This window comes from Saccostrea cucullata, unplaced genomic scaffold (genome assembly GCF_032062105.1).
Source record: "Saccostrea cucullata isolate Sc308-1 unplaced genomic scaffold, CSIRO_AGI_Scuc_v1 ctg11410, whole genome shotgun sequence".
NCBI classification, from domain to species: domain Eukaryota; kingdom Metazoa; phylum Mollusca; class Bivalvia; order Ostreida; family Ostreidae; genus Saccostrea; species Saccostrea cuccullata.
This window is the reverse complement of record NW_026923420.1, coordinates 1-21,168: the sequence shown is the minus strand read 5'-3', so window position 1 is coordinate 21,168 and position 21,168 is coordinate 1. Positions and strand designations below refer to the sequence as shown.

Sequence of the window (21,168 nt, the reverse complement as noted above, 5' to 3'; positions counted from 1 at the left end):
AGGTTACAGCAGCCCACTTTCATTAATCGACTGATTGGAACAGATGATGATCAGCTGACCAGCATCAGGAGTCCTTATACCTCCAGGTCTAATCTCATACAAAATCTGTCAATGTAAAACTAAAGCATGTTAAAAAAAAAATCTGTAAATAAAGTCAAATTTGAGATGTACTCCTATGAGTAAGAACTTTGGTTAACATCCCTATGCTCCCTATATATGCTGGACCTAGTCAAAGGTATCTCAGAGTTAACCTCTAGCATGCAAAGTAATATGAGATGCTGAAAATGAATATATGTAAAAACAAGTCTTTTTGCTTTGTACTTTGATAATATATACCAACATATTACATTGTAAAGGGTGTTAAGAAAGTTCGTTCCACATTTTTCTCATATTTTCGAAATGAAGTACGATGAGACGATGTTTACAATTTGGGATATTTCATGTTGACAGATTCCATTCTTGCTACTGATAATGTTTTAACTATCTTTTGTTCAATCAATAAGGGGAAGGCAGGTAATAAAACAGATTATGTCTGTTCTGAAAAATTAGGGATGACGTATATTTGTTACATATATTAAGCACACAAGTCAAAACATCCTTTCAAATACTAACTAAAATTATCAAATCTGTGAAAAATTTCAAAATGACACTCCTATTCTTTTGAAAAGTGATCTATTAGTCTTATACCTAGACTCATCAGCTTGTCTGATGCAAGCTATGAAGAAACAAAAGTAAATTTTCACTCAAAATGACCTGCATTTCTATCATTCGGGTGCTTTAAAGATGTTATATATATTTTCATAAGGAAGAACAATCCTATAATTTTCTGCTAGAAATGAATTGCTATAAATCTAAAGCAAACTCTTGTGATTTTGTCAGACTTGAAAATTCATCTCTTTACTTAAGTACTACTTTGAAAATTTTGAAAATATTTCATCCTGGAACGAACTTTCTTAACACCCCTTATAATATAAATTATTTCTTCACTACACACAAGGGTGAAAACTGTATTACATCTTTAAAAAGAGTAATACTACAAAGATCTCTTCCAAAATTATTTGCTGCCAGACAAGGCAAAGAAATAAAAACCAATGTTCACATTGTATATCTTGAGCAATTTTCCTTTTATGCCCCCACTTTGAAATGGTCCAAACAAATAGTGTTACTGTTACCTCTTTCTCTCTTCTTCCATCATTTTGTTAACTTTTTTCCTGACTGGAAAGAATTGGATATTTTTTTACTCTTTAAAAAAGAAGATATTTGTTTGATGGAATAGTGCTCATGCAAAATTTTAACTGTCAGATTTAAAAAAAAAGAAAATTTACACAAAACCTTTAACCATTTTTTTTTTGGTTCAAACAGTAAAATATTTTAATTCTGCAAATTCCCACTTTTTCTGCACAGATGTCCTGTGCCGAATAAATGCATGAAAATGTCTTCTCTGGACTTCTGAGTAGTTGTTAGTATAACTTGATTTCCTTTTTCAGGATGCTGAAGCCATTCATAAGAAGAGATTATGAGTCTCGTCCCCTGAAAATGAGATTATTAGAAGAAATAAAAGCATATTCACACAGGTTAGCCAAAATATCCACACAGGTCAGCTAAAATGATTTATTTGGTCTGTCATCAATCAGTGATACAAGATTAATTACAGGCAGCAATGCTAACTAAAGCTGTATCACATGTATTCGTTGAATAAACAGGAAAGAGTCTTAATTTACCGATACACATCATAATCAGCAGCAAAAATGCCAAACAATTTAAAATTATTAACATTGAATAAATCATTTGCTTAAAGTTCACAAGTTGATTTTGTGTTTACACAGTGCATAAAATTATACTGAATTAGTAAACGTCAGATCTTATTTATCCTGCTTTTGTGTTGTAGAGACAAGCAAGATTGGAAACCTCTACCACCCCCTCCCATTGACTATTGTTATGTACGACCACAACACATACCCTCCGTCAACACACTGTGTAGAGAGTTCTTCTGGCCTGGAATAGACTGTTAGTGTGCATTAAGCATATTAAAGATATTTATAAGATATCTTCCTTAATTTTTATAAATAAAAAAAATATATTTGTACAGTGTATACCCGGTATTTCAAAAAAAAAAAGAGAGAGAGAGAGAGAGAGATCTTGTAGTTGTGAATTATTACACTATCTTTGGTGATGGTCAAGTGTCAGATATCCTATCTTGGTTTTAATTTCTCTGGCATCTTGTTCAATAATTGGAAATCAGTAGCAGTGGCATTAAGATACATAATTCTATTTATATTCTACCCATCTAAGTATCATTCAGTTTCACTGCTTAGTTCATACAAACATCTGATGTGGGATCTGATGTACAATTTTTTTTTCTCTTCCACTACTGTAAGCATGAACTAGTAGAGATACAGTTTCATCAGAGACTTCTGGTTTATTTTTAGTGTCTGAGTGTTTACAGTATCCAGACTTCAGCTGTGTGGTGCTATTCAGGTAAAAGTAGAATACATGTATTACCTATTCTGACTGCTATTTATAGCAAGTTGACATACTGTATTTTGTTCTGAACACATTTTGATGATTTTTTTAAATATCGAAAAACAAAACTTTCATACATCATAAGGCTAGGGTGATTTATTTTGTTCAGTGACAAATCCAAACTGTCAGTGAGTGCCTCATCAAGCATTATGTTTCATGAATACAGTTTCATGTTCAATACCCAGGTATATAAAGCAAAACTGAAATTTATTACTTATTTACTTTTGCAGGAAAATTGTGATAGGGTTTTCTTTCATGGTGCCTGATGTGAAGTTTAATGAGGCCTACATTTCCTTCATCTTTACTCACCCGGAGTGGAGAAGGGCTGGCATTGCTAAATTCATGCTTTACCATCTTATACAAGTTAGTAAATACCTGGTAATATTCTTAAGTTAAAAAAGGGGATTGTTACACAAGCCTTTAGTGAATTTTATAAATATATATATTTTTTGCACAATCTACCGGTAGTATTTTTAGTTCATTATACATGTATCCTCTTTGGTATCAAAATGTAAAGAAGTAATTTTCCAGAAAACAGCATTGATTAATTATAATATTTAGTCGTGATACAAGGGTATTTTCAAAGTCATACGGTTAAAGACATTTTATATTATATTTACAGACCTGTATGGGAAAAGATGTGACATTACATGTATCAGCCACAAACTCGGCCATGTTGATGTACCAGAAGTTTGGATTCAAGCCTGAGGAGTTTATTCTAGACTTTTATGATAAATATTACCCTGAAGATTCAAAGGAATGTAAACATGCATTTTTCTTAAGACTGAGAAGGTGAAACTAGACAGGATAATGTGGATCATTCATGATATACATGTACTTAATAAAATGTGTAATGTATGATGAGTTTGTGTAGGACACAATAAAATTATAAAAACTGAATAAAAATATTTATATGTGTTTTTGCATTTAGGATTACAGAAAAACTCAGTTATAACGAAGTCACAGGGACCTATGAAATTACTTCACTTTATCCGTAATTTGTTTTATATGTAGAAGGAATTCATTAAATTTTTGAGTTCACAGATCACAGTAATTTTAAACTTGACAAACTTGCGGGGACATTGCATCAAGGGATTAACATTACCAGTCTTGCTTCAGATGCTGGATTTTATCATCTATATTTGGACGAGTAAACAGATTAAAGCATTTAGAGCAGAACCATTTTAAAGTATCATTTTGTTAAAATGAAGGGCAAAGCCCCTGTCCAAGGGGAGGTAATCAAGAAAAGACAAAAATAGGTTGGTTTATTGAAAATTCTTCTTAAGAACCACAGGGCTAAAAAAAACTGAAACTTTTTGGAATCATCCTTGTGTAGTGTAGATTCTAAATTGTTGAAGCCATAACCCCCAGTGGCAAGGCACCTGGCAGGGCCACAATAGGAATCCAATTTTCACATTGAAATATATAGGATTTTTTCCCTGAAAAACTTTAACTTTTTTGAAGCATCCTTAGGTAGTGTAGATTCTAAATTGTTAGAATCATGACCCTAGGGATAGGGTGGGGCTACCCTAGGTAATCCAATTTTCACTTTAAAATACATTATAGCTAGACAATAGACAATGCAATCAAAGGCCTCAAGAGAGGCATGAAAGATACATTAGTAGACAAATTTTTAAGGCAGTACATCATCAATGAGGAGGTAAAAAAAATACAAAGCAAATTGTGTTAAAGTAAAATACATACAAATCAAGTTGTTGTGCTTTATAATGTTATATTAATTAAATGATATTAGAAAGGTAGTCTCAGAGTTGAAGTAGTTAAGACATTCATATGTATATTTTCACAATGTAATGATCCAAAAATATTTTTGAGAACTATCTAAGCTATGAAAATTTTTATGATAATTCTGTGCTTTGTTTAGAAGTTTGGTTCTTCTTTCTTTGTAAAATACATGTATTCTAAGGACAAATCTTAAAATCTTCTCAATTTTAAGAACCATGCACTGGGCAAAAAAAAAAAAAAAATTAAACCCTAAGTATTCTTAAAAGGAATCACCCTTGTTTGATTCTAAATATCATGATCCCTAGGAGTTAGGGTGTGGCCATAATAGGTATTACAAGGGGAGAAATTTTAAGTGACAGCTGGGCCAAAGTTACTCGGGTTAGCGTTATGGCCCATAGGCCTGTTTTTATTTATTTATTTATTTTTTTTTTTGCGAATAGGTTGGTGGGTTTTTGAAAGATGGGTAGATGCTTAACAGAGAAAAAAAACTTGAGCATTGCCTGTTTGCAGGCGCTGTTCTTCCTCATTTTCTAAACGTTCTAGAACATTTTAAATGTGATCGGGTTCGAAGTTCCATTAGAAGAGAGAAAGTAGGCAGCCGAAACATAAACATTATCAAGACATGAACAAAAAGAACTGCAATAAGCAGTTTGTGATGGTTGGAAGCCCCGATAAGGAAGATACAAGACCTTTTGTTTGGAAATGTTTGGATGAAATAGGAAATCGGGTTGAAAAACTTCGAGAAGATGCTGCAAAATTGGAAACAGAAAGAGAAGTGCTACTGTCAATGTTACAGGGAATACAGGACAAAACTAGTCATAATATGCCAGAAGTAGAAGGTAGAGTATATTCTGGGAAGATTTTGATAATTAAGTAACCTTTAAATCAATGTACATTTGGTGTTTTGTGTTTTGCTAGAAGCTTGTGAAATATATGCAAAATTAAACTGACACATTTGATCTAGAAAATTCTAAAGTAATATGGCTTGGTCGATTACAAATGACAACGCTGTTCATAAATAATTCTTCATAAAACGTTTCCATTTCATAGAAATATATTCTTGGTTGATTTGCCGGAGTCTGTCTCTTTTTAAAGATATAGATATGTATTCAATTTTATAAAGTAATTTTGCTACATCATTAAAGAAAAAAGAATACAAAGTTTATGCAAGTTCAGAGGCTCTGTGAATACAAACCACAATACCAAAATATGTGACTCTGGAATTATAATATGAGAGAGAGAGTCCTAAACTGGACAAGAGACAGACTGTTTGCCTGCAAGAGGTTGAATTTAAGGCATGTTGGTTCGAACCAATTTTAGATTCTTTTGTAAAGATGACTATAATGAGGACTATAAACTTCAAAGATTGCTTGCATGAGATTTTTTTTTCTCAATTCTAGTTGAAAAAGAAGATATTGAAGCCATGGCGGAGAGACTTGTTTGCCGATGTCTCACTGTGGAAATAGGTGTAATAACACCAAGATCTGAAGAACAGGAAGCAGCATTAAACAAAGTGAACAAACTACTGCATGAAATTGAACATCAATTTACCATTAACATTGAAAAGTCACTCCCTAGAGCCATTTCTTACCTAAACGCCTGTCTCACAGAACCTATGGAGGGCCACATAGATCACAGGTTCCAAGGAATGGTCATTGAATGTACAATAGATGATCAGAAGAAAATCAAAAGGCGACTGCAAAGTTTAGTGGAGATGTATAACAATACAGAGGAATCGAATGGTTGATAAAATCAGATTTATTGTATTGTTATACCCGCACTTTCGAAAGAAAGTTCGGGTATATTGTTGTTACTCATGTCCGTCCGTCCGTCCGTCCGTCCGTCCGTCCGTCCGTCTGTCACACTTTTCTTCCCTGAACTCCTCCTACATTTTTTACACTAGCTTAATCATCCTTTGGGAGATGGTTGGGGGTGTCATGTAGATGTGCAGTAAGGTTTCGGAATTTTGATTTTGCCCCGGGGGATCAAATGGGGGTCGAAAAATGACGTTTTTTATACAAAAAGCCCCTTCTTCCCTGAACTCCTCCTACATTTTTCACAGTAGCTTAATCATCCTTTGGGAGATGGTTGGGGGTGTCATGTAGATGTGCAGTAAGGTTTCGGAATTTTGATTTTGCCCCGGGGGATCAAATGGGGGTCGAAAAATGATGTTTTTTATACAAAAAGCCCCTTCTTCCCTGAACTCCTCCTACATTTTTCACAGTAGCTTAATCATCCTTTGGGAGATGGTTGGGGGTGTCATGTAGATGTGCAGTAAGGTTTCGGAATTTTAATTTTGCCCCGGGGGATCAAATGGGGGTCGAAAAATGACGTTTTTTATACAAAAAGCCCCTTCTTCCCTGAACTCCTCCTACATTTTTCACAGTAGCTTAATCATCCTTTGGGAGATGGTTTGGGGTGTCATGTAGATGTGCAGTAAGGTTTCGGAATTTCGATTTTGCCCCGGGGGATCAAATGGGGGTCGAAAAATGACGTTTTTTTATACAAAAAGCCCCTTCTTCCCTGAACTCCTCCTACATTTTTCACAGTAGCTTAATCATCCTTTGGGAGATGGTTGGGGGTGTCATGTAGATGTGCAGTAAGGTTTCGGAATTTTGATTTTGCCCCGGGGGATCAAATGGGGGTCGAAAAATGACGTTTTTTATACAAAAAGCCCCTTCTTCCTTGAACTCCTTCTACAATTTACTCAGCAGCCTAATCATCTTTTGAGAGATGGCTGGTGGTGTCATGTAGATGTGCAGTAAGGTTTCAGAATTTCGATTTTGCCCCGGGGGTTCAAATGGGGGTCGAAAAATGACGTTTTTTATATAAAAAGCCCCTTCTTCCCTGAACTCCTCCTACATTTTTCACAGTAGCTTAATCATCCTTTGGGAGATGGTTTGGGGTGTCATGTAGATGTGCAGTAAGGTTTCGGAATTTTGATTTTGCCCAGGGGGGTCAAATGGGGGTCGAAAAATGACGTTTTTCATACAAAGAGCCCTGTTTTCCCTGAACTCCTCTTACATTTTACTCAGCAGCTTAATCATCTTTTGGGAGATGGTTGGTGGTGTCAGGTAGATGTGCAGTAAGGTTTCGGAATTTTGATGTTGCCCCGGGGGGTCAAATGGGGGTTGAAAAATAATGTTTTTCAAACAAAGAGCCCTGTTTTCCCTGAACTCCTCTTACATTTTACTCAGCAGCTTAATCATCTTTTGGGAGATGGTTGGTGGGGTCATGTAGATATGCAGTAAGGTTTTGGAATTTAGATTTTGCCCCGGGGGGTCAAATGTGGGTCGGAAAATGATGCTTTTTGTGCAAAAAGCCCTGTCTTACTTGAAGTCTTCCTTAATGTTACTCAGAAGCCTAATAATCTTTTAGGAGGGTTAAATATTTTGAAAATTATGTAAAACATCAACATCAAGGGGTAACAAGATGTGTTTGTGAAATACTATGCGCCCGGCATCAACAAAGTACAAAAAGCTATATTTTTTGCATATAGGTCACAGTCAAGGTCATTGACCTTGGTGTTGTTTGTAAGAACTTAATTAGTGGGGTATGCATACTAAATATGAAGTTTTTATCTCCTATGGTTCAAAAGTTATGGCAAAAAGTAGAAAAAGCTATTTTTAGCATATAGGTCACCGTTAAGGTCACAAGGTCATTGACCTTCATGTCATTTGAAGGAACTTTATCAGTGCAGTATTCGAACCAAATATGAAGTCTCTATCTCCTATGGTTCAAAGGTTATGGCAAAAAGTGGAAAAAGCTATTTTTAGTATAAAGGTCACAGTCAAGGTCACATGATCATTGACCTTGGTGTTGTTTGAAAGAACCTATTTAGTGAAGTATGCATACCAAATATGAAGTCCCTATCTCCTATGGTTCAAAAGTTATGACCAACACTTGAAAAACCTATTTTTAGCATATAAGTCGCAGTCAAGGTCACAAGGTCATTGACCTTGATGTCATTTGAAAGAACTTTGTTAGAGGAGTAAGCATACCAAATATGAAGTCTCTATCTCTTACGGTTCAAAAGTATTGGCCAAGGTTAAACTTGACAACAGACAAACAGACAAACAGATAAACAGACAAACAGACAGGACAAAAACAATATGCGCCCCTAAAAAATTGGGGCGCATAAAAAAAACATTGCATGCTGGGAAACACCTTGAATTCTTATGAGTAATTTATGTACATGTCAAATGTGAGAGTCATATCTCATCTCAATCAAAAGTTATAAGCAAATGCAACATTTTTGAAAAGTAGGTTAGGCTTGATCGCTTCAAGGTCAAGGTCACAGTGTAAAAATATTTGGAAAGGTCTTTATCACAGGTAATAATAAACATGCATTATGATATGAATGCCCTAACTTTTCTCTTTCAAAATGATGAATTTATAACAACTTAATTTTTTTGCAAGTTGGTCAAACTTCTAGGTCACATGTAAAAAAAAAAACATGCCATTCTCACAGGTAAATATACTAATAATAATTTTAACATGAATGTCTCTTCTCATTCTGTAGATATGACCGTGATAACCAAGATTAAATTTTTTGAGACAGATGGACTGAGTCTGACATACAAATGTACATATTTCTATATGAATTGGGTACCCGTACGAAACAGTCCGGGCGGCTTAGACACGGCTCAGGCACGGATTCCGTCTCCTGAAACCCGTGCTTTAGCATTCCGTGCTCCTATGTAAAGCATGTATGGAAAGCCGTGCCTAAAAGTGGTCGAGGCACGGAACGGCACGGGATATTGGCCGAATTATTTAAATGAGATCACACGGTTTTACAAAACCCGTGTCAGAAAGCCGTGCTTGTTTCCACATATGGACTCACGGATTCTGTAAACCCGTGTCCTTTTCCATATATGGAGACACGGTTTTTTGAAACCCGTGTCAAAAAAGCCGTGCCTTATACCATATAAGGAGTCACGGGATGTGTGCATTCGTCTAGATCTAGGTCATGGCCTTTAGAGAATGTCCTGATGTAACTGTGAATGCCCTGAAAATAGTGACTGAAACCAAACTAACTTCACATTGCTTTACATTTATGCTTAGTTTTAGAATTTCAAAAATTCAAAATCTTATATGAATGTGTACATTTACTTTCTGTTAAAGATTAACTTTATCAGTTACAATTCATGCTAGTTTTTAATTAAGATTTTAATGATAATGTACAATATTCAATTGTAATTTAATCTAGTAGCTATAAGTTTGCACAATCTGAGAAAGAATTTAGTATAAATAAAACTTTCACTCTATAGCACAGTGATGTCACATTAGTGAAAGTCCAACTAAAGTCATTCAAATAAGCCTAAACTATTTTAAGATGTTCGTTGTCAACATTGCAATACAGGAAGATCATGAAAATTGAAAAATTGACTAATTTATTCTAGATTACACTTACTGCATTTAGTTTAAAAGTGAAGAAATTATCCCAGACTTACATAAATACAATTCCAACTGACATCTATTGGTTAAATATCCTTTAAATAGAGCAAAAAGACACACTGACTTAGCTCATGACCAAGAATCCCTCCAATTTAGTATTCAAATAAAGGAAGTTATGATTGAGCATGCTCAGTAAAAAGCCGTGAGATATAAATAAATATAGTTTGAAGCAAAACCCGCCTCAGTTAAAAACCGTCTCCCTGGGACACGGAGTCCGTGTCTCCACACGGGTTTCTGTGAGTGAGGATTCCTCACTTTCAGACACGGAAGCCGTATCCGTGTCTTGGACATGCAGAACCCGTGCGGCTTTTTAAAAACCCGTACGGATTCCGTGTCTTAGCCGTGCCCAAGCCGTGCCTATTCCGCCTCGAACTTTCGTACGGGTAAAATTCGCCCAGTGGTTCTAGAGAAGTTAAAAATGTAAAAAGTTTTCAGACAAACAGATGGACAACACGTCACGACAGACATTATATGCTAAGGAAACAAAAAAAGCTCAAATGAGTGTTTTGAAAGGGTTACAATATGGTTGGAGTATTTGAAAAGCTGTTTTTTTTCATGCAGAGATATGCATGACCAACATATTTATGTTTTATATTTTCTTTAGTAATTTGTTTGTTTGTTGTGAATACATCTTCCCTCATATGGAGACACCACCAAATAATAATGTAGATAAGATGTGTTTGTGAAACACTGATGTCCCAGTATGGAAGCCTATGGCGAAGGTTGAAGTTTCTCAAATATATGTCAAACTCAAAGGTCAAGGGTTCAAATTGTTAGTGTCAGAAGAAAGTCTATGTTAAATAAAGAAATCTCTAGTAATTCCTTTTCAAAAGTTAATTGCCAAGGTTAATTTTTTTTTTAAGTGGTTCAAACTCTAGGGTCAAGGTCAAACATATTTCCTGTTGACAGTTCAAAATGAATACAATATGTCATGATAAGTATGAAAGCCCTAGCACCTACTGATCAAAAATTAGGCAGAGTTTAAAGTTTGGTATTTTTCTTGTAAAAATGTGTATCCCATGTCAAGCGATCAGAGGTAAAAATTAATGGTACCCAAATAAAAGGTCTTATTAAATTGTCACAAGAAATAAACCTATAAAATGTGGAAGCTATATGTATAGCCCATCCCACTTAAAATTTATGGGCAAGCTAGCTAGGATTTAATTTTTGCAGACTTATAGACAGACATACTATAAACACAAGAAACAAAATATGTACATGTATGATAATTAGTCAAATGGAAAAAAAATATACTATTAAACTGGAATCACAAAATAGATTGTTATTTCAGGGACAGGAAGTGGGTAGGAAGATTGGAATCCCCCCCTCCCTCCCCCCCCCCCCCATCTTGCATTTGCTTTGTTATTTAAACAAGACTATATACTGTAGCAAGTAAAAAATGACTCTTGACTTCCTCTCCCTATAAACTTAGAAAACATTGACCTCCCTATCATTGTTTTTTTATTTGTTTATTTGTTTTCATTTTTTTTCTCCTGCTTGTCACGAAATTCTGGGCTGGAATTTTTTGACTTAGATGTGAACCCCCCTCCCTACTCCCTAAAAAAATTCTGGATCCGCACCAGTATTGGCAGTAACTGAATGTCACATCGACAATGGGAGATAACTTCACAATATGAAATTCGTCTAGTGTGGCATGGGATGATCTTTGACCCTTTTTAAACTTTAACCTAATCATTGACTTCTACTTACCGACTCCCTGTGTCTCGTAAACTTCATGAAATATAAATCCAATTATAACACAAAATGAATTAATCCAATGCACACCAGACTGCAACCATGTGCCATTTTGGCGAACTTTCGTCGATTCCGTCACCTTATCAGATGAAGTGGGAATCGGCCGAGGTGTGCCAAATGGTGTTTAATCTATAAATATCATAATGGGTGACGCAACGTGATGTAATGTAGAAATTTACATGTTCACATGTATAGTACAAGAACAAATTTTAAATTAATTCATTACAAACGATATTAAATTTTAACAAACCTTTTCCATCTAGCCTATTCCAAAAAGTATGTGCTGTGTGATTGTGGCGTCGAGGGGGGGGGGGGGGTAGTAAATTTAAAAAGGTCCTATTATGAGCAAAACATATATAATTTCAGACGCGGATCCAGAATTTTTTTCCGGTGGGGGGGGGGGGGGGGGGAGGTCCACCTCAGTCAAAAAAAATCCTATCCCAGAAATTGACAATCAAAAAAAAAACCTAAAGTAAATCTCACCCAAACGTCAAAAACCTATATCGTGGAGGTGGGTAAGGGGTAGTGGTGACTTCTATTGCCGCAAATGTTTAACTTTTCATACCTATTTTACACATATTCGTGTTTACCAGGGGGGGGGATCTGCATTTTCAAAGGGGGGTCCATTGTAACTTTTTCCTTGTTTTAGTGTATACATTTTTTAACCTTGTAAATTCCAAGGGGGGGGGGGCTGACCCCCCCTCCCCCCCCCCCCCCTGACAGATCCGTGCATGAATTTACATCATTAATAAAATTCAGACTTGTATATAATGAATTAAGCATGTATAAAATAAATATAAGAGGTTCTGAGTTATAGGTCACAGGGTCTGAGAATTTCATAATCAATTTGATTAATACATGTAAATTATAGAATTATTTTGACTATTTCCTTTGAAAGCCGCCCAATATGTAGGAGCGTGTATTTAGAGGCAAACACCTTAGTGCGGGTATTACTGTCTCATGACAGCATCTAGTTTTAACTTGTACTTTGATCCTGCTGTTCTGAAATTAGCTCAATAGGTTACATGCTAGTAATTAGCGGTAACTGCATGCATTTTCTGTAGATTTTTGAAAGATTTAAAAAGTATTATCTGTATCTATATTCTTTTTGAGTTTCTTTGCATATACATGTATCATATGCTGGATTAGATTGATGTGCTAAATGCTTTTAAAGGAGATTTGTAAAAATATTTGCAAAATTTGTAAAAACACTTGATACTGTAGTTGTATCCCTTTCAGCTTAAGATTCTTGAATAATGCATATTATGTATTTTAAAAGCAAATTTTACTGTAGATATTAATTATATTATACACTCAGACATGGTTGTATTAAACTCTTGTGTCAATTTTGAGCACATCTTGTAAATGATCTCCACAACATAGATATTCCAGTATTAGATAGAGTTGAAATGAAATTTTTCTTTCTTTTTTTTTTTTTGAATCATAAATATTCTTCATGCTCATTATTGTATATAATTTTTTTTTTCAAGCATATATACTTTATGATCCACCTTTGCTTTGTTTGCATAAATGCTAGTTGATGAAATTGTATAACCAATCATTTCATTAAATATTATGCAGGTATTACCTAATTTGGAAATAAAACTGTACAAAACTCAACTTATATCAAGTTAATATTTTTCTTAGTAAATTGAAGTTGATTGTTTATTTTCAGTCTCTTAATTCTTAAATTTTTAAGAGGGTCCCTTTTTGGGGGGACGGGGTGGGGGTTTCCAAAGGTAAAATATACATGTACTACATTGTAGTAAGAAAATTATTAAAGAATGAACATAAATATTGCCTAAAGATGATATTGAAATATTATAATTAGGCATTTTCTCTGAATGTGTATTGTATTCAAAATGAAGTTTAAGCATTGATATGTGCTTGGAAACTATAACTACATTGTATCATTATTCCTCTGTTAAAAATTCTGGTGTTATTTTCATCAATATAAAACATACAGGGTATTTAATGAAATATTTCTGCCAAAGAAAGTAAATGTACATACGCAGGGTTCCAAGGATTTGTTGATTACAAGGAGAATAAAATGATTCATGGAGGAATATAGTAGATGAATAACACCGTAAAAATAATTGTAAGAAATATTTTTAGCTCTCCTCAGTGTCTAAATTCTGGCTAATGTTTTAATTGGAGAGAGTTTATTCTCAAGTAACTATAAAACCCTACCTGAGCCAACGATAATAAGGATGGAGAACCAGGCATGCTTCAGCTGCTGGATCTACCCTGCCCAAACTTGCATTTAGGGATGTCTTACATGTAGATAATATTTGTCAATGAGTTTCATATTCTTTGATTACCTAGTATATTTCTTAATATCTGAAAATCATTTTATGCATCCAGTCGATAGATCGGGGGCGTATATTGGTTTGTCCTGTCTGTTTGTTTATCTGTTGTCAGCTTTAACCTCCGCCATAACTTTTGAACTGTGAGAGATAGAGACTTCATATTTAGTATGCATACTCCACTTATTAAGCTCCTTCAAATGACACCAAGGTCAATAACCTTGTGACCTTGACTGTGAATTATATGCTAAAAATAGCTTTTTTGAACATTCACCATAACTTTTGAACCACAGGAGACAGACACTTCATATTTAATATACATACTCCACTAATTAAATTCTTTCAAATGAAACCAAAGTTAATGACCTTGACTGTGACATATTTAATATGCATACTCCACTAATTAAATTCTTTCAAATGAAACCAAAGTCAATGACCTTGACTGTGACCTTTATGCTACAAATAGCTTTTTCAAACTTTTTTGCTGCTGCATAGTGTTTCACAAACACATCTTGTTCAGGGTCTGCAAGTCTGAATATTTTAAAAATATTTTGGAAGTTTAAGGGGGATGTACAAGCCATATTGGATCTAGTCTGGTGTAAACTAAGAAATACCAAGAATGCGCTTAATACTCTATTAAACTAGCTCAAAGTTACTCAAAGTGCTAATGCACTAATTATCTACTGTTAGAGACCAAAATTAGTAAACAATTAAGTTTATTTTGTCTTAATTAGAAGAAAATTAATCATGTTAGAACTGCGCAGCTACAGCATTCATGAGATGAAAAATGCATTGAAAATGGAGTTCGTTTGATTCATTGATAATATGGCTACAACCATTTGTTTCGTTTTTTTCTTGTCATTATCCATAATTCTTGAAAATTTGATTTTTCATATGGGTGTTTTCCTGAGGCCATGTGTTTATTTCGTCCGCCATTCCTCTGTCACACAGAGTTCGAATAACAATGATTTTAGAATAAATGCGACCATAATAACACCAAGACAAGAAATAACTAAGTAATAATCATTAGGTTATATTACTTACTACTTTTATTTGTTGCATCGCATCGTCTGATTAATGAAAAAACGCGATTTTAACCTCACTCCAGCAAATCGGGAAAAACTTTTCTGTTTACAACTCGAAATTCCTCGCTAAAATTATTCCACTAAGCACATGGTTGGCATGTGCATATATCTGCTGTGTATAAATCCGTTTATTACCATGATTATATTTAATTTTTCATGGAACAAGTCTTGATAATTTGTTGGTTTCTTTAAAACTCAAGAAAAAAAGATAAAAATGTCCTAAACATATGTGTTTACGGTGGGTCTTTTTTCTGTGGCGAAAGAAGTTATTTTCAAATGGGGCACTGCAAGGAGGATGCTTAGCATTTAATTTGAAAATGTTAAACAATACGCAGTGCATGAAAAATAAATTGTAATTACATGTCTTACATTCGAAAAGTTGGTACATATGTCTATTTTGTTTATAAGTTAGATAGAAAAAATAGGCATTTATAGGATTTCCTTCAGGCACCTCACATAAATAGCTAGAATGTTTGCAATGACCCACACATTGTATGGAGTCATGTTTGGACACAAAAACGCATCATGTCTCATTATGTTGACAACGTTGTAAGCTCTCGCTCATTGAACATACCGTGGCGAAGCTTGATAAAATATAATGAGTTGTTTCTATGAAATTAAGAAGCGAGCACAATGTTTGCAATGAAAGGTCCATTGCATATGCTATGTCTATCATCGCAAAAAAAGTGTGTGCTAACCCCCCCCCCCCCCCCCCCTCCCTTCCCCCGAAAATCCTTTGTTTGTTTTTCAAAATAGTGTCAAAGATAAAAAAAATGGCATTACTAAGTATGTGATGGAACAAGTACTAGCCTTATAATACCACTTGTTATAAAAATATTTGGTTGCCCTCTCTCCCGATCTACTGCCTAGAAATGGCCCGACTCATTTTTTTAACATTTCATTACACGATATTTTTTTCTTTTTCTTTCGTAAACAATTCTGTTTAAATTCTAAGGATTTTTTTTTTCTCACCTATAAATACGGACCCAATAATTTTTCCCTGAGTTGGGAGGACCACCAAACATCATTTTAAAGATGTTTATAGGTTGATTTTTTTCTCTTTACTTTGTACAATTGTAATTTTGAAAATATGGGCAAATAGAAAAAAAAATTATGTTCAAACTAAATAAATTACTTCAAGCCACACTATAACACCTTTCCTCTTTTTAAAGTGTTCATATTATTTGAAATATTTTGCAACTGTAATTCTCTTCTACATTTAAAGATTGTTATGCCCCTCCATATTAAGAAGAGGTCTGGAAAACAAGATTCTGTGCTAAAAATAGACCACGTGCTGCTATCCATGAACTACTTTCATGGTTCTTTACACTCTTTTTTAAGACAATGGTACCTTGTTTTGAACTTGAAATTATCATTTAAAAGTGCAAAATTTAGATATTTTCTCAACAAATGGTTGTAGAGAGAACAACAATGCACAGTTTGCATATTTTTTTGGATTTTTTAAGGCTCTGCTGAATTCTGTAGCTGCGCAGTTCTAAGGAGCATATCAAAAGCATTTTTCTGCAAAAGTATAGATTATATATGCACAACATGCATTCGGTTATGCATATTTATTGTATCTTTATCAAAAAGACTTAAAATTTGATCAAAATATAATGTATTTTAGCCATTTGAAGAAATGTTTACATTTTGTGTTCACTGCACTAAAGGTGGCCGTACATCCCCCTTAATGGACAAATTTGAAACACTCGCCCGCACCTCAGATCTCCAGATTTCCGCATTATTCCGCATTTTTTCCTCATTTTAATGTGGAAAAAATGTGGAAAAAAATACGGAGAAAATTAACAATACGGAAAAGCAGAAAATATACGGAAATAATCCGGAAAATAAACGGAAATAATACGGAGAATTGGACTTAGTCTATTTTTCATCTGGAAAAATATTGAACTCTTAACTTAGAATATTTTTCATCTGGAAAAAATACGGAACTCTGGACTTAGAATTTTTTCATCAAAAACAAGATGTGTTTGTGAAACACAGTAGCACGTGGCAGCAACATTAAGTTCTAAAAAGCAATTTTTAGCAAATGGGTCTCAGTCAAGGTCACACAATCATTGTTCTTTGTGTCATTTGAAAGCACTTTATTAGTGTAGTATGCATACCACATATTAAGTCTCTATCATCTATGGTTCAAAAGTTATGGCGAAAATTTAAAAAAAGCTATTTTTAGCAAGGTCACAAGGTCATTGACCTTGGTGTCAGTTGAAGGTGCCTAATTAGTGCAATATGCATACCAAATATGAAGTCTTTATCTCTCACGGTTTAAAAGTTATGGCGAAAGTTCGAAAAAGCTATTTTTAGCATATAGGTCACAGTCAAGGTCATTGACCTTGGTGTCAGTTGAAAGTGCCTAATTAGTGGAGTATGCATACCAAATATGAAGTCTCTATCTCTCACGGTTCAGAAGTTAAGGCGAAAGTTCAAAAAAGCTATTTTTAGCATATAGGTAACAGTCAAGGTCATAAGGTCATTGACCTTGGTGTCAGTTGAAAGTGTTTTTGTAGTGGAGTATCCATACCAAATATGAAGTCTCTAAGTCTCACGGTTCAAAAGTTCGACGAAGGTTAAAGTTGACAACAGACAGACAAACAGACAGACATACAGCTAAACAGACAGACAGGACAAAAACAATATGCGTCCCGAAAAAATTTGGGTGCATAAAAACTGTCTTGGAGTTAACAGCAGTTCTCTGTTTCTCCTGAGTGTTATGTACAATTTGATCGGGATCGGAAGAATGTTTCAAAAAGTCGGGCTCAGTGATCAATTAATTTAAACAACAGACCGCCAAAATTTAACCTTGGCCTCCATGTTGCAACGTCTGCTCTGTCTAAAGGAAGAAGTTTGTTGACCAGACAGCCTGAGATCGTATTGCTGTATCAACCAAAAGATGCAGATACACGCATTTCATATGCGGTAGGTCAGTCATATTTTTTTAACATGTGTGTCACTGTGATGATGAAAATAAATACTCTAGGCCTAGGACTGAGCTACCAGGCTACGTACGTTTCAGCCAATATGCCCATGATTCAAATCTTTCAATCAGCTCATAGAATTTTATTATGGTTAACCACAATTAAGGTGTTAATTTTGAGGAGCCATGGGCTGTAATCTCTAGCAATGATTTACCATACTTTTTTTTTTTTGGTAGCGTCTGTGCATGAGGAGGAGATTTCTGAAAAAGAGTAAGTGCTTATTCAACTTACTGCGGTTTTAACAGGCTTAAAGCTTGGTCCATGGATGGTTATGTTTGAGGTATATATATTCTTTTTTTTCTTTTTTTATTGCTTGTTTAATTACAACAGTCAACTATGATTGTCATTATTATAAATAATATTTTAAACAAATTGATATAAAATTGAAGAACCCAAACTTGTGTTTATAAAAAGATTTTAAAAGGAATAAAAGCAATGAATTTAAATTTTATTAATATTGCACCATTATAATTTAAGTACTTTTTTTTTAATTGATAGGATTTGCCAATTCGACTGCAAGTGCTGCTGCAAGAAATTAAACATGCAATGACCTTACAATTTACGAAGAAGTTTGAAGAAAATTTTTATTGGACAGATTGGTGTAAAGCAAAGACCTGAGATATAAATTGTGAGAAATATGAATCAGGGATGCAGGTAGAAAATGGCAAATGTGATTCAGATTGATAAAAAATGTCTAAAATTTTTTCTTGTTTTGTAAATATTCAATGCTTTGTCAATTGTTATTTTTTCCCCAATATATAATAGTGTTGAACATTTCACTCCCACTTTTGCTTAAATAGAATGAATAAATTTCCATTTATTTAATATGAATATTAAAAAATGCCACTTTTTTTCCATGATGAACTTGTGGCTTAAATAAAAGTTCCAATTTTTTTTTTCCATACATGCTCCTATTTGTTTGTCAAAGATATAAGATCCAATACATTGCTCATGAACATAATGTGTAATTTTGTTCATTCATTTATATGTTTTTTTCTCATAATGATATAATAAATTGTATATAATTTTGCACATTGTTGATGGTTTTGTAAATATTTATGTATGTATGCATCATGTAGCGGTTTTATTATCCATTTTATAACCATGTGATTAACTCCGTATTTTCTCCAGATTTCCGTATTTCCGCATTTTATCAACCAAGTAAATACCTCCATATTTTGTATATATGGAAATGCGGAAATCTGGAGAGAATACGGAAAAAGAGTCCAAATACTCCCATCCACATTTTCTCCATATTTTGAATACGGAGAAAATCTGGAAATTTGAATCTACGAAAATCTGGAATGAATGCGGAAAATTAGTCCAAATACTCCCGTCCGCATTTTCTCCTTATTTTGAATAAGGAAAAAATGTGGAGATCTGAGGTGCGGGAGTCTCCAAAATTTCAGTTAGTCACCTAGCTATAAGCTTCAAAACTTGAACAACATAAAGATCACTTAAGGGCTTGTCATGTGGACTTGAATAATTTTCTGTACATATTCAAAATTAAGGATAATCATTGGATATGGGGTGGTTGGCATGATCATGAATTAGCGCTTCACTTATCTGAGTTCATTGTTTTATTATTGTTGTTGTAATAAGATTTGCATGATCAGGAAATACATGCTTGAGATATATTTTTTCCCTCAATCTTCTTTTGTTTATTTTGGTTACATATTGAACTTTGTCATCATAAACAATTTCCTTTTCCTAGCGTTCAAAAATTGCAATTTTTGAATGAGCTAAAATTTACTGAATTGTGTCTATTGTTCACCTGTCTGTCAATTTTTAACATAAAAAAGACTTCCACATATTATCCTATGTGTAGTGTATATATACACCTCCTGCAACAAGTTTGGGGGTATATATAGGAAACATCTTGTCCATCTCTCTGTATATTCATGCAGTCTAGTACTTCATTATGGAAGATCCAAATACATGTATTGCACCAGCAATGCTAATGACAATATGGTGTGTCTTAACTTGCAAGTTCAAGGTAAAAAAAAGTATGAAATTTTTGTTATATAATATAACTTTGATAGAAAGTACTGGAAGCTTATAATTAATGCAAGATTGCTTGACCTACGTGTGTGACATGACCCAAGGTCATTCCTGCAAGTTCAAGGTCACTGATCAAAAGTATAAAATTATTGTCCAGGCTATAACTTTGACTTTGTAATGCAGAATCACTAGAAGTTCATACATACATATGTACTTAGTACAGAAGTAGTCTCTGAGCCAAGGATGTGTCTAGACCTTGACTTTATGTTATATTATACATGTACATGAATTAAAGTTCCATTAAGGCTACAACTGTGAAACTTTAATTGAACTCCTCAAGGGTTAGGATAAGGGTTGTTTGAATACATGTACACTGGAAAGATGATTTAGTACTTTAAATAACAAGAAAAATAAAAATGATATTTAATACAAATTTTATTTTTTTAATGCTAGTTATACACCCTTTCATTTTATTTGGATCACATAATGTATGTGGTCATTTACTTGTTATAAATTTTGACAATTTCATGAGATATATATGATATGAATCGTTAAAACTTGCAGTAAAAAAAAATATGACTATATCGTATATGAATCATAGAAAATTCATTACAGTAAAAAAAATCTTAAAATTTGATAACTGAAAAAAAAAAACATTACATGTTCAACTCTGTCTCAGATCCATATTAAGTAGTTTCCATTTTGTTCACATTTATGTAAGTCTTTATGTAAATGCAACTGTAAAAGCAAAAAAATTCAAAAGCACATATCAATTAAGCACATGGGTACATGTACCTCAAATCACAATTCTGTATGGATTATTCAAAACATGCATTTCAAAATTACAAAAATTCAGAAACTTGAATATAATTGAAATAAAAATTAAATAAATATTAATATAAATTTCTTATCTTTTACAAAGGTGTTAAATATGGTTTTATTGGATCAGAAAAATACAAAAATACACTTAAATAACAAACACATGAACACTATCCTGGCAATAAACAGGATGTATAAATAATCGCTCTAGGGACCAGCTATAAATAATTCAAATAATGCATTCCCCTGTAAACCTCCACCCCCTAAAGTTCCTGACAGTGTTTTGTTTAAATATAGCACTACATTGTTGCCAGGAATATGGGTTTTCTTACAATGGTTTGTTGAGATTTACTACATGGAATTCAGACTCCTGCTGGAAAGTAATTAGTCATTAACAGGTTTTTGTTATGACAACTGCAGTCCTTTTAAGAAGTGTTTCTACTAAGGGCTGCACATTTCTTTTTTGGTTTTGGTTCCAGACCATAA

At 33.9% G+C, this 21,168-nt stretch overlaps 2 protein-coding genes and 1 long non-coding RNA gene across 3 annotated transcripts; all 3 read left to right on the top strand.

The window, feature by feature from the left end:
- Positions 1-30: 30 nt before the first annotated feature.
- LOC134263950 (cysteine-rich protein 2-binding protein-like) lies at positions 31-3,413 on the top strand. The gene is made up of 6 exons (XM_062746297.1): positions 31-86; positions 1,488-1,574; positions 1,889-2,007; positions 2,430-2,478; positions 2,754-2,886; positions 3,146-3,413. The coding sequence occupies exons 2-6, from the start codon at positions 1,489-1,491 to the stop codon at positions 3,317-3,319; spliced, it is 561 nt and encodes a 186-aa protein (XP_062602281.1). The 5' UTR covers positions 31-86; position 1,488; the 3' UTR covers positions 3,320-3,413.
- A 1,418-nt stretch (positions 3,414-4,831) lies between these two features.
- On the top strand, positions 4,832-6,018 carry LOC134263949 (BAG family molecular chaperone regulator 2-like). Its single transcript, XM_062746296.1, has 2 exons — positions 4,832-5,105; positions 5,667-6,018. Exons 1-2 carry the CDS (start codon positions 4,889-4,891, stop codon positions 6,011-6,013), a joined length of 564 nt encoding a protein of 187 aa, XP_062602280.1. The 5' UTR covers positions 4,832-4,888; the 3' UTR covers positions 6,014-6,018.
- Positions 6,019-17,183: 11,165 nt separating this feature from the next.
- LOC134263951 (uncharacterized) lies at positions 17,184-18,689 on the top strand. The gene is made up of 3 exons (XR_009991388.1): positions 17,184-17,807; positions 18,039-18,142; positions 18,361-18,689. It is a non-coding gene; the product is annotated as an uncharacterized LOC134263951 (long non-coding RNA).
- Positions 18,690-21,168: the final 2,479 nt, after the last annotated feature.

What these genes read in the sequence shown, in the direction of transcription:
- LOC134263950 (XM_062746297.1), top strand. Translation starts at nt 1,489, where the DNA reads ATGCTGAAGCCATTCATAAGAAGAGATTATGAGTCTCGTCCCCTGAAA. An exon ending in ATAAAAGCATATTCACACAG is followed by an intron (nt 1,575 to 1,888) that starts GTTAGCCAAAAT and finishes TTTGTGTTGTAG; the next exon opens with AGACAAGCAAGATTGGAAAC. An exon ending in TGCTTTACCATCTTATACAA is followed by an intron (nt 2,887 to 3,145) that starts GTTAGTAAATAC and finishes TTATATTTACAG; the next exon opens with ACCTGTATGGGAAAAGATGT.
- LOC134263949 (XM_062746296.1), top strand. Translation starts at nt 4,889, where the DNA reads ATGAACAAAAAGAACTGCAATAAGCAGTTTGTGATGGTTGGAAGCCCC. An exon ending in TAATATGCCAGAAGTAGAAG is followed by an intron (nt 5,106 to 5,666) that starts GTAGAGTATATT and finishes TCTCAATTCTAG; the next exon opens with TTGAAAAAGAAGATATTGAA.